Here is a 20725-nt window from a genome sequence, read left to right as displayed (position 1 = left end):
GCTGATATTGCAGTTGGAAACCGAAAAGCAGGTCATTACTGCCATTAAATTCGTTTCGAAAATGCAGGCAAGCCGAAAACCGAAACTAGACAACCCAAAATCAAGCCAAAAACCGAATAACTAAGGCAAGCTCGTAAACAAATCGAAAAGAAAGAGAAATAATAGAAATGATATTGTTGTTATTTTTAAATGCCATAACTGTACAGCAAGTCGAGTGATAGATGGAGATGGAGATGGCTAAGCTGGTGGATAGCGTTGTAGATGGATGGCGATTATGATGGTAGAGCTGGTGACTGGTCAATCAAAAGACTTAGGCACCGAACCTTAGTGTGTCTTTTGTAGTTTCTGTTGTTTTCGTTGCTGAGTTCTACTGACTTTTGTAAAGAAATTTTACTTTCAAATTAGGCCGCAACTGTTGCTTTTTTTATCGCTTTCTTCTCTCATTCATTCGCGCGCACATTATGGCTCTAGATAATATACCTTTACCACCAACTCTACCCCTCTACGCACCCGTCTCTTTTGTTCTTCTTTTGAAGAGCCAAAAAAACCAGGCACACACAGTTCTGAGATCAGTAGAACTTGTAGATATGAACAGTTAGGAGTCCCCAATAAGTTTTCTGTGCTGCCTTGGCGCGGTGTGTGTGTGAAATATTTATGTAAATTGGCCTGGCCGAAAGCAGCTGCTAAAGTGCAACTGATTAGCGGTATAAACGGGGTGTTCTAAGCCAAGTGCAGCAGCGGGCTTTTGGTAACGGTAAACGCAGCAGTGGAATACAGTTTTCCCACTGCGACGCACTTGAACCAGTGCAGCATTATGCCAGCTCTCCACCTTGTCCCAGGCAATAAGTATACACTTGCCGCCAGAACGAGTTTTAATTGCAACATTTGTTTAAATGTTGTCCGTTAGCCGCCGGCAAACTAGCACCAACTGGATGGTAGATGTAGATGTAGAAGTTGCTCCATTTCCAGCAAAACGGACTAAACAATTTCTGCCTCATTAACCGGGGGGCCCCAAAGAATGTCAACTGGCTAGCTGGTTTCGTTTCGCTAGCTACGAATTTGGACTTCTTTTTAATTAATTAGTGGTTTGTTTTTCTTTTCTTTTCTTTTCTTCTTTTTTTGCCCCTCTCCCCAACCAGTTGCAGCTGCACCGTAGAATCCCCCAGAGTGCGTTCCATCCAGCTATGTTGCTGTTAAGATGCGGCTCCAATCCTTACCGCTGCTCCTTCTGCTCACTTTCATCCGCCTCCCGCCTGCCACGCCCACCTCGGCACCCCGACCCCCGCCCCCACATCCGAGGGTGAGGAACCACTATGCCAACGAAGATCTCGGCGAGGGTCCACCGATGCCGGCCAGCCTGCTGCTGGAGGAACTGCAGCAGACCAGCGGGCAGCTCATCAATCTGACACGACAGCACGACGGCGATACCTTCCACACGAGCGGTGAGTTATACACTTGGAATCAGGGGGATTGCCATACTACAAAGGGGGATGGTATTCAATGATTCCCTAACTGATTTAGGAAATTCCCATTAAAGTCAGTTAGAAAATCAATGTCAGTGGGTGTAAATGGCTCTTAAAATCTATTTTAGATTAATTTTATTAGGCAATAACTGTTCAATTTGTTTAATGGGTTAGGTTTATTCTTAACTGTTAAGTGAAAGCACATTAAATGCGCTGCGCACATATTAACATATTCATGGTTTATCTCCAGCATAAAGTTCGTTCTAGAAAAATAAACTGCCTTGTAGATGATGAATATGTAGTTTAATGGTTATGTGGTAACATCTCTTAAGATATAGCACCCTTTTTCTCATTAATAACACTTTAAAATGCTTTCTGTTATTGTTATTGCTTAACTAAAATTATAAGAGATGACAACAAGAATACATCTTTCCAGTTTGCCATCCCACAATAATAGGATATTTATTATATACTTATTTTGTATTATGTTTTATTGTAACATTCCGTTAAAAAGTTCTTGACAAATCAGTCAGTTCACTTAGAATATATTTGATATAGGTTAGAAGTAACTTACGTTTAAATAGTTTATCCTATTTAGAGGTCGAGAAAACGCCTCTTTAACCTTTATATTTTGGAATTAAAAGCACAACCTGCATATTCATATTGGTTTGTTAAAGAACCAGTAATATAATGCCAAAATAGCACTGTTAAAATGATATTTCATGGCATTTACCTTGTTATTTTCTTAAATAGATTTTAATGGTGGTGCAAGCATTCTGAAATCTTTCTTACTTAACCAGATAATTGTACGTATATGAATGAAGTACCAAAGACTTGCTTATTTTTTCAAATGCATGGCCAGTGTCACTGCCATCGAACAGTTGCCTTGGCATGTGGCATCTTCGGCTGGATGATGCGGTGGTTTTTTTCGTGGCTCATCCGCTGACAGCAGCATTAATTTTGCCAGTAAGGCCTGGCCCGGTCCGGTCCGGTGGGGTCTGATTAGCCGTCAATCGGCTGGAGATGTTGTGAAGTCCCGACTCAATCCATCTTAATGTTTTCTCTACGCAGGTTTGAGCAGTGCCTGCAATGCGGACACCTGCATCGGACTCTCGAGCGGCACAGCATCGCTGGTGCGTCTGACCGGCGATGGAAGCGGTCAAGGCAACGGTAAGTAGTGGATAACCATGGTAATGGGTGCCTGTCATAATCCAAGAAAATCCCCCAATCCACAGACGGACTCAATCCGGCGACCTCCTCTCTGGCCGGCGGTCAAATGGAGCTTCTGACCCGCCGCCTCAAGATGCAAAGGGGTCGTGGCCAAATGGAGAACCTAGATGGGAGTGGCGAAGCCGGATGCACCTGTCGATGTCTTCCCTATCAAAGGGCCTATCGGGAGGATCTGGGCATCTGCGTGGACGACATCCATGGTGAGTGTGTGTGTGTGTGTGTGCATTGCGGAAGCCTTCCACCAATTCCAAGCCAAATTGTGTGCTCCATTTCGCGGTGGGAGTCGCTCCCACATGTGAAACACCATCCATATCCATCCATTGTTTTGTCATATCCGAGCACAATGGTTGCCCAACTGAAGAAAAATAAAGAAAAAAAAATTGAAAAGTCCCAACCGAACGAAAGAAATGCTGTAATAACAGCCACTGAAATTGTGCAGGGCTGCAGAATGAAAACGAAACGTGACGCAAAGAGGGAAAAAATGTTATTATTATTGAACAAATCGCTTGTTTCCCCGCTGCTAATGAATGAAAGGAAACTTTCGCCCGTCTTTCGTCGTCTGCCAGCATAAACAATCTCATACTGGTGCCATTTCGGGGTCTAACTCGGGCCTGGAATCCGACTCGAAGATCGGAATTGGAATTGGCATTGGAATCGGACTCTCCATGTCGGACCAAGAAAGTAAGAGCCGGGCTGGCCGGAAAAACAACAAGGCAAATATGTAGTTTCACTACCGATTCCGACTCGTAATTGATAAGCGCCGATCGTTATCGCAGACATTTTGAGCGTACTTTCCCACAACCTCAGACACCTCAAACACCTAATCGTTTCCCATTTCTCCACCCATTGTTACAGAGTGCTCCCTGTCGCCTTTCGTGAGTGGTTCCTCCTCGGAAAAGATACCCTTTGTCTTCCTGCCGCTCAAGGGTCAGATCATCTATCCCAGCAGGGAGATCAGCTTTGCCAGTAAGTAATTGGTTCCATATTTGGATCATATCTAACACTTTCAGTTAGGAAAATCGAAGAAGTAGTGAAGAGTTTACTGGTTGAAGGGAATAGCTTCCTTTAAATATTTATATTTTATAAGACAAAATTTCTTGTTGACAAGATTTGTTGACAAACAAAAGAGTATTATTTTCAAAGATTTAGATTTAATTTAAACGGTAAAGTTATTTATGTACTGGTTTTAAGTTACTGGTTTCAATAAATATCCATATTTTATTAGCCAATTGACAGCTCATGTATTCAGACTATTATTGTTATTTTAATTTGTGAAAGTCTTTGAGTCTTTTGTAAAGAGGTGTTTGTTTGTATTTAATTTAATATATTTTATTTCTGCTTAATATAAATATTTAAGATCGGACTTAATAAGATAAGCGAATAATGATACATTTTTTCAAAGGCATTCACACACCCGTTTGCGCTGTAACCGGCGCCCAGTATCTGGGTTCCAATGGCTGGTCGGATCTGCGGAATCCCATAGACACCGACTACCCATTTCGAATGTTCCGGGATGAGGGACGCAGCTTCCTCTTGTGGTTGGGAGAAGCCGATCTTCGCCAGAAAATGCAGGGTCGCCTAATTGTGGTGCATCTGGTGTGTCGCGATATGACGGTGGCAATGAATGCTAGTAGTCACGTGAAGGGCGAACCACTCATGCCTCCCAGAAATGTTCATTCGCCCTGTGTTGCCTTCCGGGTGAATGGCAGTCCCGTAAAATATGCCCACAGTAAGTCTATTAAATCCTAATCTTATGTACAAAGGTGTAACTCATAACATTCCAAAACAGACGTTCCCGAGGTCTTCTTTCAACCAGCCAACTCCACAACTTTGGCCTCCACTTCCGATGGAATGACCATGCGGGAGTATGTCGTCATTGGCATCTGCAGTCTGCTCTTGGGCCTCATCTATGTGGCCTCAGTGTTTCTATACCTTTACATGAAAAAGCGAAAGCGACACAATTCTCGGCATTCTCTAGATAACCTGACGAATGATATCAACTATCCCAAAAACGATCAAGTAACCTATGGAGCGCCTTTTAGCCGGGTCGGTAGTATATACTCATCCAATAGCATGGGTCTGGGTAATGGGAATGAGTCCAATACTCGCACCAGTATCGGCAGCCTCAAGGAGGATATGGGTATTGTGAAAAATAATCCCTTGCTGCAACATTTCCCCCAGCTGAGCGAAAGAGAGCACAACTCCGGTTTTGCCAGCGATATTTCGAACTCGAACTCTGAGTGCGAAATGGAGGAAAAGATCAAGGTGCGTTGATATAATAATTCTACAAATTGGGGATCAATATGTAATTTTTTACAGACATCTGTGCTGGTGCATCCACAGCTTAGTAAGTCACCAAAACCAGCGGGTGGTGCGGATAATGCGGCAATGGATGTGGATGACTTCCTGCAGGATAACGAGTGCCTGCCCGCTGAAAATGTGGCCGTCATTGATGAACTCATGACCGAGGAAAAGCTGGAGAATCTGCGTGCCATGGTCAGTGGAAATGTGCGCAAGAAGCTCTACTTCAATCCGGCCTATTTTGAGCCTCATTTACTGGCGGTAAGCTACATTTATTAAAACTAAATTTAGAACCAAGTTATGACCCTAAATAAGGAATTTATTTTTGGAAAACTAGATTTAATTTAAAATATTTTGAACAATATTTTAGTCTTACAAGGTTTAATATATTTCAGTCTCATATTTGCTAAGTTAAAAAAATAATTTTTCTAAATATTGAAAACAAAACAAATCGATTATTGAAAGGGTAATCCATAAATATTAATTTACATATCTATAACCTTTTGTTGCTCTTTTCCAGGAACCGCCTCAAGCTGCCATCGAGTTTCTGCAGAAGATTCGCGAGGTAATCGCCATTGCCAAGTACAAGATGGCCTCGAAGCGATATCAACCCTCTCTGAACATAATTCCCGAGGAGCTGCACCCGGATTCCAGTTCCAGTTCACCCACCATGTTCAACATTCCGCTGCAGCAAAGTTTGGCGACCAAGGGAATGGGCGACAAGCGGAACAGCATTGAGCAATGGCTGCAAAGTGTACCCAATTCCGATGCGACTCCGGCTCAAAAGACCCTCGACAGACCTGCTCCACCGACGACTGCAAAGAAGGCATCCGGATCGCCCAATAAGGGCTCCCTGAGAAAGGGTATAACTGCACCCAAGGAGAAACCACCGCCGCCTCCTATGCAGAAATCTAAAACAGAAGAAGGTTCTGGGAAGTCCAACTCGCCAGGTCTGCCTCCTGGTATGCAGTCCAGTCGTAGCCCCGGTAAAAACAGTCCGGAACAGTCGCCTACCCAACCGAAGACATCCGTGGGCGGGTCTTACGAGGGCTTCTCCGCCTTTTCCGTGGCTGCCAATGTCTATGGATTTGCAGAGACTGGTGGGGAAATCTACAACAATCCCAAGTTCATGCTGGCCGACTCACCAGCGGGGTCCTTACGCAGTGCCTCCAGTCGCTCCAAGTCGCTGAGGAAGCGCAGCGAGGTCCTGGAACAGTTCGCCGCCGCCAACTCGACGCCCACCTCGCTAACCTCCTTCGACCGGCAGCACTACAATATGTTGAGGAACATGAAGCCGGCGGAGGTTATCTACGATTCCCTGAAACGGGAGTATACTGCGCATATCCCAACGCCCGATTATGATAGCACCATTGAGAAGCGGATCAAGGACATCTATAGCAGCACACAGAGCAGCATTCCATCGGTGCCCACTCCGGATTATAGCTCCCTCAGCCGCAAATCCCTCAAACAGTTCCAACCAGATTCTCCGATTTATCGAAGAAAGTCCCCGCAATATCTGATTGTGGACTACGAGACGGATAGCCTGGAACGTCTTGAGCCTAATAAGCGCAAGAGCTCTCATTCCTCCAGTTCACCATCCTCCGATGTGAGTTCCCAGCTGAGTCCCAGTTTGAGCACAGCTCTGCCACTCGAGGAGGAAATGGAGATCAGTCACACCGTCTACGATCGCCTGGACGGATTTCGCAAGGAGGGCGAGATGAAGAAGCGTCTGGCTGCGAAGCACCAGCATCCACATCCTGGGCAACAGCAACAGAGGCAAAAGGAGGCGGCGGCTCGCATCAAGTACGACACCCCCTTTCGGGGCAGCATGACCATCGAGGTGGAGCACGAGCCCCCCTCCGATCTGGAGCGCACGGATAGCGATCAATTCGAGCCGGACACCCTAGATCGCAAGCCCAAGAAGCAGAGCTTTTGCGACATTTCAGCCTGGGATGGCCACAAGCCAATGGACACGGACTTCAGTCAGATCAACTCCTTGCCCGATTTAAGTCGCCAGTTGAGTCCTGCCCCCAGTCAGGCCATTAAGCCAAGGACCGCCTCCTTTATCCTGCGATCCAGTAACTCATTTCGGAACTTGAGGGAGATCTATGAGTCACCGCTGATCGTCCAGGAGAACATCAAGTGCGAGAAGAAAGTGCCACAGACACCAGAAGAAGAGGGTAGGATTCTAACCCTGGAGGCCAAGCACTCTCGTCGCCAACGCCTCATGGAGACCTCACCCACCCACTCGGTGGTGGATGTGACAAAGGTGAACAAGACCACCATCACGATTTCATCACCCAAGCCGTCGGATAAGCCTCCTCCTCCTGCCCGACCCAAGGCCAATCAGCATTACTGTCCACCACTGGTGCATGGTAAGCGACCACTGCCACCACCGCCGCCAAACTCATCGGAGCATTCGGGAGCCCAAGAGGAAGATGCCTACAGCCTGCACAGTGAAATCACAGAGGTCACTGGGATCTCGGAATTCGAGAACTCGTGCAACAACACCATGTCCAGTGCTATATCGGCGACCACTGAGGAGAGAACCCATACAAAAGGTTCCAAGACTGCCAAAGTCAGTGGTAAATCACCGGAAGAGGACTACGAAGGGATATACAATAAGAAGATCAACAGCCTGCGCAACGACTACAGTCTGACCAAGTATCTCAATCGGCGGAAGAGTCAGCGGGAGGAGGCCTCGAAAGGTGGTCCAGACTCACCCAAGGACGTGACCACCGAGCCGGAGTTCAGCAGCGGCAATAAGAACCTCAAGGAGGTGGTGGATCTCGCCCAGTTCGATGCCTTGTCCATTAGCTCCCGTTCCAATCGGAGCAGTGGTCATCTTTCAGAGCGCACCAAGGAGATGTATCGGAATGCAGGAGTGCCCGTGGGCATTGCCTATCCCCAGCGGGCGGCCAGTAGTTCTGGAAGTGCTACTTCCGGCGGAAACGTACAAACCGTCTACCGCTGCGAGATCGAACAGGCCCAAATCACGGCTGGAATGCAGATTGCCATCGGACTGAAGGATCGCGCCAAGAAGGCCAAGGATTTGAAGAATGCTTGGCGAAAGTTTGTGACCATGGCGGCCAATAAGTTCAGTCCCAGCCAGAGTCCAGCGCCAACGTATGGCAGCAAAAATGCCTCCGGTTTTCTGGAGGATGACGGCATCGCCTCCATCATCGAGGATGCTGCTCAGTCGGCTGGAATGGGACAACCCGGTAGCCAGACGTATTACGAACAGCGTTTCGGACAACTGGACAGCGGCTATATGAGCACCGATTCCACGGAGCTGTACAAGCGAAATGTCTACGATCGGTACAACTTTAAGATGATGTCCGGTCGGGGACAGATCATACGGGTGGACACCATCGAGGACAACGAAGAGGAGAGCGGACCAAACGACAATCGTTTCGAAGACCTCGAGCACATGGTTTCCCCTGGTCATAGTCGTCGATCGCCGGAGAACATGGCAGTGGTTCCAGGCGATCTCAGCGATGCGGATTCCGATAGGACTCTCACTCGTTCCCACTCCCAAACGAATTCCCAGGAGCGAAATGTGCGGGGTAGCACCACCACCATGTCGTCCTATTCCTCGGATGAAAATGGACGCGGACACAGCACCTGCTGCGGATCCTCGGAAACGGACGAGGAGACCAACGCGGAGGACATGTGGGAGTCCGGGGCGGAGAGCATAGAAACGCACTCCGTGCTCTACAAGATGATAAGGAAGAGTTAGAATAAGTATCGCCTAATGGAAAATTAGTTTTTAGGGATGTGCAATATCGAAAGCAGACGAAAGACTTACATTCTAAGACTAAGTAACGCAATATAGCAACAATCAGTGCAATAACTCTGAGATTCTTGCCAAACCACAAGGTGCAATTTTGATAGATCTAAGCTAGCTGGTAAATATTATTATTTATAAGGAGGTTAACCCTTGGAAACTGCATCCAATACGCAAAGTGCAGGTACCAACAGAATATCGGAATAGAAACAAACCCAAGCCCTAAGAAGTCTAAGTGCAATCAATCATCATATTATATCGTGTAGTATCGTAACGGATGCGTATTGTGATAAACGTAAGCAGTCTTGGGCCGGAAATGTGCAATCTTAGTGTTAGTCCCAGTGTAAATGGCTTAAAATTAAGTTATCGCAATAAAACTTCGACCTATGTTAGACTAAACAAAAAGTTTACTTTATCGGAATTGAAAAGTTATATTTATACGAAAGTTTTTATTCTAATGTAGCCTACTTTTGAGTAATCAATCTAATGTTTCTTTCTGAAAACCGTAACTGTAAAAGGCATAGGTACTTATCAATATTCTTAGAAAGCGATAGTGAGTGAAAGCTACTGAAAATCAATGATTGGGAATAAGAAAACCGAGATGTCTAATGATAGGTTTATCAACTGACTTGAACAACTTGCAAGGTCATGCCTGGAAAAGAGAAACCGTACATAAGGAAAAAGCCAGAACGAATTTTAACCAAGATTTATGATCATTGTCCATGTCTGTTGCTTGATTGCGGCAACTATCGTTAGATTACCGAGTAATGGCCAATCCAACCGCAATCTACAGCCGATAGATAAGGCTATTCTATAAATCTACGCATAGCGCTACTTTACAGTTCAGTTAGTCGAAAATGTCACGGATATTGGTTGCGTTCCTGTTGCTCGGAGTGAGCTGCTCCCTGGCAGATCCTATTCCCCGAAATGACGAGGCCACAATCCCTCGGCTCGATGGACGTATTGTCGGTGGACAGGACACGAACATCACCCACTATCCGCATCAAATCTCGATGAGGTACAGGGGAAGTCACCGATGCGGTGGCTCTGTTGCCACACCAAACATAATCATCAGTGCGGCCCATTGTGTGAATACCCTGGATGGACCGGCAAACCTTACCATTGTGGCTGGCTCCTCGAATATCTTGAATGCCACGGGTCCCCAGCAGGAGTTGGCTGTGCGTGAGTTCATCATTCATCCGAAGTATCGCACCCTGAACAACGATTACGATGCGGCCATATTGATTTTGGATGGAGAGTTTAAGTTCAACGACGCCGTACAACCCATTGAGTTGGCCAAGGAGCGTCCGGATCACGATACACCCGTAACGGTGACCGGCTGGGGAACCACCAGCGAGGGTGGCACCGTCTCCGACGTCCTCCAGGAGGTCAGCGTGAATGTGGTGGAGAATACGCAGTGCAAGAGCTCCTACTCCATCCTGCTGACCAGTCGGATGCTCTGCGCCGGGGTCACCGGCGGCGGAAAGGATGCCTGCCAGGGCGATTCCGGTGGTCCGCTGATCTACAAGAACGAACTGCTGGGCATTGTCTCCTGGGGAACGGGCTGTGCCCGGGAGAGGTACCCCGGTGTTTACTGCTCCGTTCCGGATGTTCGCGATTGGCTGCAGGAGACCATTGAGGCCAACAAGGATGTGGGCAAAATTGACTTTCTGTAAAGTCCTAACTTCCTCTGGTTTCACATAACACCGAACTGTTTTTTAATACCTCCAAAATTACATAAGGAGATTACCAATACAGGCGATAACATAGTATATTGTTTGTTTGATTACGGTTTTTTATTGAATTAGGTAGCTCTATCCGGGCGGTAGCCACTTGAAGATAGCGTATCGATTGCCGCGAAAATGCCAATGTTTATTGCGCTCCAGCAGCTGCTATGGTCTCCTCGATCCAATCCACAAAACTGGCCACGTAGCAGTAGACGGTGGGGTAGTTGGGTCGGGCGCATCCGCGACCCCAGGACACCAGACCCACCAGCTGGCCATCGATGACCAGAGGTCCACCGGTGTCTCCTTGACAGGCGTCACTGCCTCCCTGGGTCACAAAGCCCGCACAGATCATCCTTTCAGTAACCTCACCCGTGCCATAGATCTGGATGCACTGCTCTGCGCTTACGACAGGAACTTCGGTCTGCTCCAGGTTGTAGCTGGAGGGACCCCACTCCTCCCGATAGCCCCATCCGGCCACTGTGGCCAAACGACCCACTGCCGGACGCTCCGGTCGAATGGCAATTGAGTTGATTCCAAAGTACGTGAGGTTCAAGGGAGTGTCCAGCAGGAGGACGCCGATATCATTGTCCACTGTGATAGGATCGTAGTTCGGATGATGGGTCCAGTTGGCAACGGGGTAAATAAATCCATCGGTTCCATTGCGGGTATTAGCTCCAGCCACAGCCAGAAGCTTAGTGCCCTCGGGTAAGTCAACAATGCACTGGGCACTGGTGAGCAATGCCTGCTCCGAGATGATGACTCCAGCACACTCGTGCTTGTAGCTCGACTCCTCATCCCGGCGATACCGAATGGAGACCAGATACGGATGACGGGCTATGTCCACCGTAGTGCCATTAATAATCCTGCCCTCCGGTTGGGTCAGTCCATCAATGGATAAAATGGATGAGAACCCAATGGCCAGCAGCAGTAGCGGGATACACATGGTCCTGATCCTTTCCGACGATTTGCACGAGCCTGAGGTTCCTATCGAACTGATTATGGATTGCCAATTTTCAACCCACCGGGCGGCATCCAATGACCATATCGATTAACTTAATGGTCGGTGCTCGAGATAACTTGTGATAGCAATGTGAACACAGGGTCCGACCAAGATAGTGTCGTTCCAGAGGCGATTACCACTTTGTTGGTGGACTCTCTGCGTTAATCTCTAAGTATCCAAAGCTTTAGATTTCTCTTAAGCTCTTTACTCTTTTTGAAAGGAAACACTTTTTAAGAGTGATGGGTCCATTAAGATTCATTTTTAATCCATAATAGTTTTATAGACCAATCTATTTTGACCATTATCAGAATGCCAAATATTTATGACACTATAAATACTTTGTATAACAAAGAATTCCCCACATGTAACATTTTGTCTGAAATTTGGTCCACTCTAAAAATCAATCACCCAACTCTTTTTAATATTAAAAGACATTGCATACTTTTGGGGCCTTCCACCATGATTTGGCTTCGATCTATTGGAAGTTACTTAATCTCAATCCACCTGGCCAAGGTTGATCTAATCAATGTTTAAGACGATTACGTCTGGTAAAAAGTAATAATAAACTGTTCGATTTGGAAAATCCCAAGGCACGTGGCTAAGAAGGCCAGTTTATTTACAAAATTGGAATGGTGATGTAATTCTATTGCAGCTCTGCCCTAATGGCATCGATCCAAGACCTCAGGGTAGCGACATTGGCATAGACGCCGGGATGGGTGGCCAGGGCGCAGCTGTTGCCCCAGGACACGACGCCATAGAGCTCATCCCGCACCACCAAGGGTCCTCCGGAATCACCCTGGCAGGCATCCGCACCACCGACTCCCCGCTTTCCGGCGCACAGCATGACTGGAGTGATGTGGTAGGTCTCATCGATAAAGTCCTCGTAGTCCTGATCACACAGTTCGTTGCTCACGATCGGCACATCGACGGCGAGGAGAAGATTCGAGGAGTAGCCACCGGGGGAAGTGGTTCCCCAGCCGCTGATCTTGCTGATCGTTCCTTCTAGCGGTGGCTCTGAGGCCAACTTGATGGCCTTGATGGTGAAGTTATTGAGTGGTAGTGGGGGATCCACAACGAGAATGGCGATATCGTTGTTGTAGGCCGCTCCCGAGTAATACTCCTGGTGCATATAGATACCCTTGACGTTGGTAATAACGCCATCGGAACCAGTTTGATAGTTTGATCCGGCAATCACCTTGAACTGACTTGCCACCGTGCCGATGACACAGTGCGCCGCCGTCACGACCTCAGTTTCGCTTATAATGGAACCACCGCAGCGATGACGGTAGGGATTCTCCGGCGTGCTAAGGGCCTTGTAGCGCAGGGAAATCTGGTACGGAACCTGGGCAATGTCCGTCACATAGCCACCCACAATGCGACCGTCGGGCACGCTCTTCTCGTCCTGATCCTCCTGGAGGGGAAGACCCTGCGTAAGGGCCACCAGGCAGGCGAGAAGGGCCGAAAGGCAAACCAACCAAGAGCGCGACATGTTTGCAAAGCCACGCAGAATCGAGAACTGAAGGAACTAACTTCTTGGCCGGCGACTGGACGGCTTATCTAACGGTCTACCCGACCATATAGACCATAAATTTTACTCTGGATATGCCCGGTCATTCGAAACTACAAGCGATTAGGCTTTATGGTCAACTACTATAACATTGGGCAACATGTTTGGGATTGGTTTTTCGGTTTTAAAATATTATATTAATTTTTTTTAACTGTTGGTGGGTACTAAATTTTGTTAAAGCCTATATGCAAGCACATGTTTTTTAACCAGAAACTATATTGCAATATATCCCATTGAAATGTTAAGAGCTCTACACTTTCTTAAATATTAAAGCTCAAATTTTTAGTGTTTTTACAGCTTTGGTTCTTAAAAATGCCAATATTTTGATTTTTGAATATTTCAAGGATTTCCTAATAAAATATGATTTGGAAGTTCTCCATATTTTTAAATATTTAAGCACAAATTTTTAATGTTTTTCATTCAAAGATATCTTTATTAAAAATGATTTGAAAACGCAAAAAAAAAATAAAGAACATTTCAGAGATATATATTTTTTAGAAACTTGAAGTTTGGACTTGTTGGTCATTATTCCCAGAACAGAGTTTATTACTGAACGTGTATATGATTCGATAACTGCAGTTTATATGATATTATATAAGTTCGCAACGCAAAACAATAATAAAGACTGTTATTATAGATAAGTATGAAGGAAGAAAACATTTTCAGCACAGTAATATATTCCAATTTGTTTTTATTTAATATTATAACATTAAATTCATGTTGCATAAGAAGCTCGCTGTTCGGCTATCCAGTCCTTAAAGTAAGCCACATTAGCATAGACTCCGGGATAGTTGGGACGGGCACATCCCTCTCCCCAGGAAACAATGCCAGCGAGTTTGTTGGCCACAACGAGTGGACCTCCGGAGTCTCCCTGACAGGCATCCTTGCCGCCCTCCTGGACACCAGCACACAGCATTCCATCACTGATGGGTCGCCAGTAGTAGGCCTCCTGGCACTTTGCGGAATCCACAACGGGAACATTAATCTGCTGAAGCTGATTGGAGGACAGGCCATTCTCCTTAGTGTAACCCCAACCGCTAATGGTGGCCTGGGCACCCACAGCAGGTTGAGTCGAGGCGATTTCAAGGGCTTCCATGGTGTCATAGGTGGCCAAAGGCAGAGGGGGGTCCACGATAACGAGGGCAATGTCATTATCCGTGATTGAGGCGTTGTAGAGCTGGTGGGGAATCAATTTCGTAACTCGCACCACCACACCATTCATGCCACCAAGGCTAGCATCTCCGGCCACCACTAGGAAGTTCTCCGCCTCGCGATTGTAGACACAATGTGCCGCGGTTGCTATGGTCACATTATCCAGGATGCAGCCACCACAGGTCTGGGCATAGGAGCTACTCGAAGAACTGCGCCTGCGCAGCTGCACCACATATTTGGTATAGTAACTGGAGGTATCTGCACCGCCAACAATCCTTCCATCTGGTTGGGCCACCACGGCGGAAATCCCCAGCACGAGCAGTACCGCACAAATCCGTAATATAACTTTGTTCATTTCGTTGATCGACGTGTGACTAAATCAGCACATTTTGCTTTTTTAAAAACAACGAGAAGCTTTCGCCATATCGCGAACTGGTCAATAAATTGCTTTCGGTCTAACACCGATAAGATGGCCATCGGAGAACAGTAGCGTTTCTCTAGAATTCGTTCTGTCGTAAGCTTAAAAAAACCCCAGCTGACTAAGAATGATGACATTGTCCCGATCCGATAACCAATCATTTAGCCTTATTCGAGTATTATCGGATCAATACAACATTTGATTGCTACTTAAAAAAGAATAAGAAAGTGAAGCGTAAATAAAAAGTACAGCTTTTCTAAAGAAAGAGAAAACTATGTGTGTGCATAACTTTTAAGTTTTAGATAGATTTTCTTTGTATAGTTCTAAAGATTCAGAAAAATGTTGCATTTTTATACAAATTTTCAAAGAAAAACATGGTAGATATATGTTAGAAAATCATAACAATATCAGCCATAACAATGTTATTAGTAATAACGAAATTGTGGTGAGCTTTTTGAATTTCTGTAAAATCCCCGAAAGTATGCTTATAATTTATTAGAAATATCTACAAATTTTCGGCTGATTTCAGGATCCAACACCGCACAGCGGGCACATCGGTGTAGACACCAGGTCGTCGCAAGAACACCTTGGAGGCCTTCATTCCTTGCAGAAAGTGGTCTGCAGCTAAACCTGGTAGGGATGAGCTCGGATAGAAGTATCCTCGCGGTCTACAATGCGACCATCACGCTCGAAGGGTGCCGGCGAAAACGGATTCCACAGCCAGGCAAAGAACCACTAGTTCCCGCATTCTGGAAAAACACTGAACAATCTTGGAGATACAGCCAACATTTATAACCTGCGATCATGGTCGATCATCGAGTGGGCAACTGACACTATCGGTCGATCTTTTGATCCGGGGAATTAGCATACCCGGCACTGGAAGACTCTTATCAAACGGGTCTTGCTATCAATCAAAGAAGGCCCTTGAAATGTGGAGCACCAGTCAAAACTTGGAAGTCGGCACTTCAACGGGGGTTATTAGATATAGAATAGCCTCGTCGTCATGTTTTGACCTTGTCTAGGTGATTAGGTGAGCTTTGAAGAAGACACACCCTTATTATATTCAACTTTACTATTTAACGACCAAGAGATGGCACCAATTAGACTGTGCCATTTCGATAAGTGCTATGATCCTAAAGCTATATGTCTTAATTGGTATTTGAGTTTTAACAAAATCACATTGTTCACACTTTACAGGTTCGGAAGTGATTCCTTCACTTATGGCAATAAAACTTAAAGGTACACAATGTCTAAGTGGTCGGATGAGTGTTACGCATGGCACTCCTTTACTTAATTTGGGTTAACTGGAAATTGCACATTAATATAAAATATTTTTATTACAGTTTCGAATCAGGAAAGGTACTTCTTATGACCCGGAATTCCCAAAAGTTGGTTATATCACCCGCGGATAATTTTTAATGGCTCATTACCAAAGCAATGTCATACTGGAAATACCCCTCAAACATAGGGGTGGCTATATGAACGAAATGGCGAACATCAACCGCAAGTTTCCACAAATTGAAGGCACTTAAAAAAATAAATTGATAACCGAACTTTTCTATAAACAACGTTATCATCGAGAAATTAAAAGATTACAAATTGCAAATTGATTTGCAATAGGAGCATTTGATTTAAAAATGTTATGGAAAAAACTGCGGTCAATTCATGAAACTTTATATTTACTTGTCATGGTTCAGTAAAACGTTCGACTTCCAGTTTCCAAAATTGTGCAATCTTATCAATACCCTTATTTTGCGGTTAATTAATCTTGCCGCACCTGTCCAGACCATCACTCAACTTATCAATGGAAGATGGAGTGGAACTAAAGCCACGCGATGCACTCCCAGCTGATAAGATACATCTGTCCTGGCAAATGTTTACCCTAAGCCACTTGAGACCATTGAATTCAGGGGAAATCGCAAAAGGCTCGTCGAGCTATCAAATGTGAATACCCGTGAACTTTAAAAAAGATAAGACCTGTGACGTGAGCAACTTCAAGAACCAATTCTTTATTATCTATTCAATAATACGGAAGGTGTAATAAGGTTTGCATTTGATAATATAGTCAAGATATTCTAGTCTTCCAATTTTTTGCAATTTGGAAATTGATTTACTACTTCTGCAATGTCTTAAGGTTGAATATTTAAACCCAATAGTCACTGAATCAGAAAAATCTACGAAAAGAAAAATATCTATACATGTTGGTCATGAAATGCTTCTCTTGTAAGTTTTTGTAGAAAGTTTTGATATACGAGTATAGGCTTTTAGTCCCAGTGCACTATAAGATCTATCGGTTAATCGTTAAGTTGAAATATCATTGTGGTTTACTCCCTTAACTCACTGGTTCTATGATCGGGAATTCTAAACTTGGTTGCTAGATACATCTAGGTAGTTGTAAAATTTTTTCTTTAGGACCCACTTTCCAGTTTAAAAACATTTTAAGAACAAGACAATGCCCACCAACTATAAAGGTATTATGTTCTGTATTGCAACGTTTTATTGAAGGACTTTGTTAATCCAACCCAAGGGTTATCCGCTTAAATGCTGTTGGCAGTGCTGATCACCCAGGAGCGGAGCACAGCAACATCGGCATAAACACCGGGGTAGTTGGAGTAGGCGCAACCGTATCCCCAGGAGACGACACCAACGAGGACTCCACCGGAGACCAGAGGGCCACCGGAGTCACCCTGGCAGGCATCCTTGCCGCTGGCAGCAGCGCAGATCATGGTGTTCCTGATCTGGCTACCATAACCGTAGCTGGAGGAAGAGCACTGCGACTGGCTGACGATGTTCACGTTCACGTACTGCAGCTGGGAGGGGATGGAGCTGGATCCGGAGGACAGGGTGCCCCAACCGGAAACGGCGGCGCTGGCTCCGTTGGCTGGGTTGTAGGTGGCCAGGCCGATGGCCTTGACGTTGGAGCTGAAGCTCAGGGAGGAGCTCAGACGGATGACGGCGATGTCGTTGACCATGGTGTTGGCGTTGTATCCCTCGTGGTTCCTGAAGGAGGCAACCTTGGCGACGACGCCGCCGGAGCTCCAGTAGGTGGATCCAGCGCGGACCTGCAGGACGGAAGCGGACACGGATTGCAGACAGTGGGCGGCGGTCACGATGATGTTGCTGGAGTAGATGGATCCACCGCAGGAGTGGCTGCCACTGCGCTGCAGGGAGATCTGCCAGGGGAAGCTGCTGATGGTGGTGGCCGAGCCGCCGACAATGCGACCGTCCAACTGGGGCAGGAGACCCTCGGGAACGGTGCCTCCCAGGGCGCAGACCACGGCGGACAACAGGATCACGATCTTCAGCATGGTGAGCGTTGCTAACAAGTGCTTGGTTACATGCCGCCGAACCAACCTTATATATACTGCCCCTGCCGACGGGTCTTATCTGACTTCATGTCTAAGGGCTTACACATGCGACGCCATTTGGCCGAATGCGAATTAGAGATACCAAAGCTGTTTCAATTGCGATTTATTTCAAGTGTTTGTCTGACTTTACACCTCCTCGGCGGTCCTCTCGATCCACTCATGGAAGTGGGCAACATCGGCGTAGACACCAGGGTACCTTACATCACCGCAGCCGTAGCCCCAGGAGACGACACCCACGAGACGATCTCCGGACACCAGTGGGCCACCGGAGTCACCCTGGCAGGCGTCCTTGTGGGGGGAGTAGGCGCAGATCATGGTGTCCTTAATCTTTCTACCGTAGCCGAACTCGCTAGAGCGGCAGCGCGACACATCGACGATTTCCAGGTCGACGGCCAGCAGATGGTCGGGAATGGTGGAGCCGCCGGACTCGGTGGTGCCCCATCCGGAAACAACGGCAGTGGCGCCCTCACGAGGATTGGAATCAGCGATGCGGATCTCGCGGATGCTGGAGCGGAAGCTCAGGTCGGACTCGATGCGGATGATGGCAATGTCGTTGACCATGGTGCGCGAGTTGTAGCCCTCGTGGTTGCGGAAGGCGCGGACGGAGTGGACACTGCCGCCGGAGCGCCAGTAGGTGCTGCCCACGCGAATCTTCAGATCCTTGGCCTCGATCGACTGCAGACAGTGGGCAGCGGTGATGACGATGTCGTGGGAATAGATGGATCCACCGCAGAAGTGGGAGCCGGAGCGCTGCAGGGACACCTGGTAGGGATGGGCATCGATGCTGGTCTCATAGCCACCGACGATGCGTCCATCCAACTGGGGCAGCAGGCCATCGGGAATGGTACCGGCCAAGGCGCAGGCCAGAACGGAGAGGAGTACCGCAAATCTCAACATTTTAATCGGTTGTATGCTGATCCACGGATCAAGACCCCTTATATACAATCCCCGAAGCGAAGATTTCCATTTGATTGACAGCGATAGCTCTAGCATAATCGTTGCGTCACTTTCTCCACCGATATGACCAGCCAATACCGAGAAGTAATTAGCTTATCAGCCAGCGGCCACTCCACCTGGTTATCCACTTGGGCCACGAGGGATCTCACTTGTCCATTGATTAAACGCCCTTCTCGATAGCGAGCCCTATAAAAGCACACTTTCCGATTCAAAGGGTACTCATTCGATCTGCACCATGCTGAAGTTCCTGATCCTGTTGTCCGCCGTGGCCTGCGCCCTTGGTGGCACCATTCCCGAGGGTCTCCTGCCCCAGTTGGACGGTCGCATTGTCGGCGGTTCGGCCACCACCATCAGCAGCTTCCCCTGGCAGATCTCCCTGCAGCGCAGTGGCAGCCACTCCTGCGGTGGATCCGTCTACTCGTCCAATGTGATCGTCACCGCCGCCCACTGCCTGCAGTCCGTGTCCGCCTCCTCCCTGCAGATCCGCGCTGGATCCAGCTACTGGAGCTCCGGCGGAGTCGTCGCCAAGGTATCCTACTTCAGGAACCACGAGGGTTACAACGCCAACACCATGGTCAACGACATCGCCATCATCAAGCTGAGCAGCTCCCTGAGCTTCAGCTCCACCATCAAGGCCATCGGTCTGGCTAGCTCCAACCCCGCCAATGGCGCTGCTGCCTCCGTCTCCGGCTGGGGCACCCAGTCCTCCGGATCCAGCTCCATCCCCTCCCAGCTGCAGTACGTCAACGTGAACATCGTCAGCCAGAGCAGGTGCGCATCCTCCAGCTACAGCTACGGTAGCCAGATCAAGAGCTCCATGATCTGCGCTGCTGCCAGCGGCAAGGATTCCTGCCAGGGTGACTCCGGCGGCCCACTGGTCTCCGGTGGAGTCCTCGTTGGTGTCGTCTCCTGGGGATACGGTTGCGCTGCCAGCAACTATCCCGGTGTCTATGCCGATGTTGCTGCTCTCCGCTCCTGGGTGATCAACAACGCCTAAGCATTCTGCTAATAAAATCATATGCGAACATAAACTGAGGTCCGTTATTTTTATACAAAAGATCATTCTTGAAAGCCTTAAATGGCTTTTTGTTCTTTCTAAACTATTTAACCTATTGGGGGCAGTGTAAAACATTCTAGTTTTGGTTAAGAATGTCTTTGTTAGGTTATAATTTTCTAGGTGATACACAGTTTTTGATGTCTTTCGGGTCTTACTAAAAAGAGAGCGTAGCTATAAGTCAGATGACATACAAATATTCCTGTTGTATTACTCGTTAAGTATAAGTAAACTGTATGGGTTGAATAGATTATGAATGAGAAACACCTATTAGGGCTAGTTTCTCAGGGCCCGACTAACAATTCTCGGGCAGGTAAAGTCCCCGTTAAAAAATGTTGTTGGTCATTCTGGTGATTCTGATTCCCTATTAAGTTAATTTTGGTTTTTATGTTGGAATTCGTATATATACGGCAAGTTTGTAACAAATAGAAGAAATCGTTTCCGACCCTAGAAAATATGTATATTCTTATATACTAGTCTAGTCGATCTAGCCTTGTCCGTTTGTCGTATAGATATCGAGATCTAAAAAAAAATGTATCACCTGGGAGTTGCGATATCACATGCAGACTAAAACAAGAGAGAACGCTATAGTCGTAGTAGAAACAATGTGGTTCTTGCTTACAGGTCATTGCCTACGTGGTTCGAAAATAAAGCATATCAACAGGCGTTAAAATCCTATACATTTCAAATGAAATAATGAG

The 20725-nt window shown here is 46.9% G+C and overlaps 6 protein-coding genes across 8 annotated transcripts; 3 read left to right on the top strand and 3 right to left on the bottom strand.

The window, feature by feature from the left end:
• The first annotated feature begins 1198 nt into the window (after positions 1-1198).
• On the top strand, positions 1199-9017 carry LOC119550734. Of its 3 annotated transcripts, none has more exons than XM_037859649.1 (8): positions 1199-1442; positions 2535-2633; positions 2699-2893; positions 3549-3659; positions 4096-4422; positions 4483-4958; positions 5037-5255; positions 5515-9017. In XM_037859649.1, the coding sequence occupies exons 1-8, from the start codon at positions 1199-1201 to the stop codon at positions 8731-8733; spliced, it is 4890 nt and encodes a 1629-aa protein (XP_037715577.1). In that variant the 3' UTR covers positions 8734-9017. The 3 variants fall into 3 exon arrangements, with proteins under 3 accessions (XP_037715577.1, XP_037715576.1, XP_037715575.1); XM_037859648.1 differs by having other exon boundaries at positions 5013-5255; XM_037859647.1 differs by having other exon boundaries at positions 2678-2893; positions 5013-5255.
• Positions 9018-9638: 621 nt separating this feature from the next.
• Positions 9639-10553, top strand: LOC119550572 (trypsin delta). The gene has a single exon (XM_037859362.1). It carries the CDS (start codon positions 9639-9641, stop codon positions 10455-10457), a length of 819 nt encoding a protein of 272 aa, XP_037715290.1. The 3' UTR covers positions 10458-10553.
• On the bottom strand, positions 10532-14606 carry LOC119549733 (transmembrane protease serine 9). Its single transcript, XM_037857975.1, has 3 exons — positions 13797-14606; positions 12153-13024; positions 10532-11500 (listed from the first exon to the last, which is right to left on the bottom strand). Exons 1-3 carry the CDS (start codon positions 14580-14582, stop codon positions 10654-10656), a joined length of 2505 nt encoding a protein of 834 aa, XP_037713903.1. The 5' UTR covers positions 14583-14606; the 3' UTR covers positions 10532-10653.
• Positions 14607-17119: 2513 nt separating this feature from the next.
• Positions 17120-17984, bottom strand: LOC119551714 (trypsin alpha). The gene has a single exon (XM_037861188.1). The coding sequence runs from the start codon at positions 17951-17953 to the stop codon at positions 17183-17185; it is 771 nt and encodes a 256-aa protein (XP_037717116.1). The 5' UTR covers positions 17954-17984; the 3' UTR covers positions 17120-17182.
• Positions 17985-18099: 115 nt separating this feature from the next.
• On the bottom strand, positions 18100-18919 carry LOC119551121 (trypsin epsilon). Its single transcript, XM_037860305.1, has one exon. The coding sequence runs from the start codon at positions 18908-18910 to the stop codon at positions 18140-18142; it is 771 nt and encodes a 256-aa protein (XP_037716233.1). The 5' UTR covers positions 18911-18919; the 3' UTR covers positions 18100-18139.
• Positions 18920-19180: 261 nt separating this feature from the next.
• Positions 19181-20001, top strand: LOC119551120 (trypsin beta). The gene has a single exon (XM_037860304.1). The coding sequence runs from the start codon at positions 19206-19208 to the stop codon at positions 19965-19967; it is 762 nt and encodes a 253-aa protein (XP_037716232.1). The 5' UTR covers positions 19181-19205; the 3' UTR covers positions 19968-20001.
• The last annotated feature ends 724 nt before the right edge of the window (positions 20002-20725 follow it).

The sequence above is a fragment of the Drosophila subpulchrella genome, chromosome 2R, assembly GCF_014743375.2.
Source record: "Drosophila subpulchrella strain 33 F10 #4 breed RU33 chromosome 2R, RU_Dsub_v1.1 Primary Assembly, whole genome shotgun sequence".
Taxonomy (NCBI): Eukaryota; Metazoa; Arthropoda; class Insecta; order Diptera; family Drosophilidae; genus Drosophila; species Drosophila subpulchrella.
Note: the sequence above shows the minus strand (reverse complement) of the source record. Positions and strands in the feature narration are given on the sequence as shown.

Bases quoted from the DNA above. Each gene is read 5' to 3' on its own strand.
- LOC119551714 (XM_037861188.1), bottom strand. From the start codon at position 17,953: ATGCTGAAGATCGTGATCCTGTTGTCCGCCGTGGTCTGCGCCCTGGGA.
- LOC119550572 (XM_037859362.1), top strand. From the start codon at position 9,639: ATGTCACGGATATTGGTTGCGTTCCTGTTGCTCGGAGTGAGCTGCTCC.
- LOC119550734 (XM_037859647.1), top strand. From the start codon at position 1,199: ATGCGGCTCCAATCCTTACCGCTGCTCCTTCTGCTCACTTTCATCCGC. The intron at 3,660-4,095 runs GTAAGTAATTGG...ATTTTTTCAAAG, and splicing joins CAGGGAGATCAGCTTTGCCA to GCATTCACACACCCGTTTGC. The intron at 4,423-4,482 runs GTAAGTCTATTA...ATTCCAAAACAG, and splicing joins TCCCGTAAAATATGCCCACA to ACGTTCCCGAGGTCTTCTTT.
- LOC119551121 (XM_037860305.1), bottom strand. From the start codon at position 18,910: ATGTTGAGATTTGCGGTACTCCTCTCCGTTCTGGCCTGCGCCTTGGCC.
- LOC119549733 (XM_037857975.1), bottom strand. From the start codon at position 14,582: ATGAACAAAGTTATATTACGGATTTGTGCGGTACTGCTCGTGCTGGGG. The intron at 13,025-13,796 runs ACATGAATTTAA...TAGTTCCTTCAG, and splicing joins AACAGCGAGCTTCTTATGCA to TTCTCGATTCTGCGTGGCTT. The intron at 11,501-12,152 runs GAATTACATCAC...ATCCATAATCAG, and splicing joins ATTAGGGCAGAGCTGCAATA to TTCGATAGGAACCTCAGGCT.
- LOC119551120 (XM_037860304.1), top strand. From the start codon at position 19,206: ATGCTGAAGTTCCTGATCCTGTTGTCCGCCGTGGCCTGCGCCCTTGGT.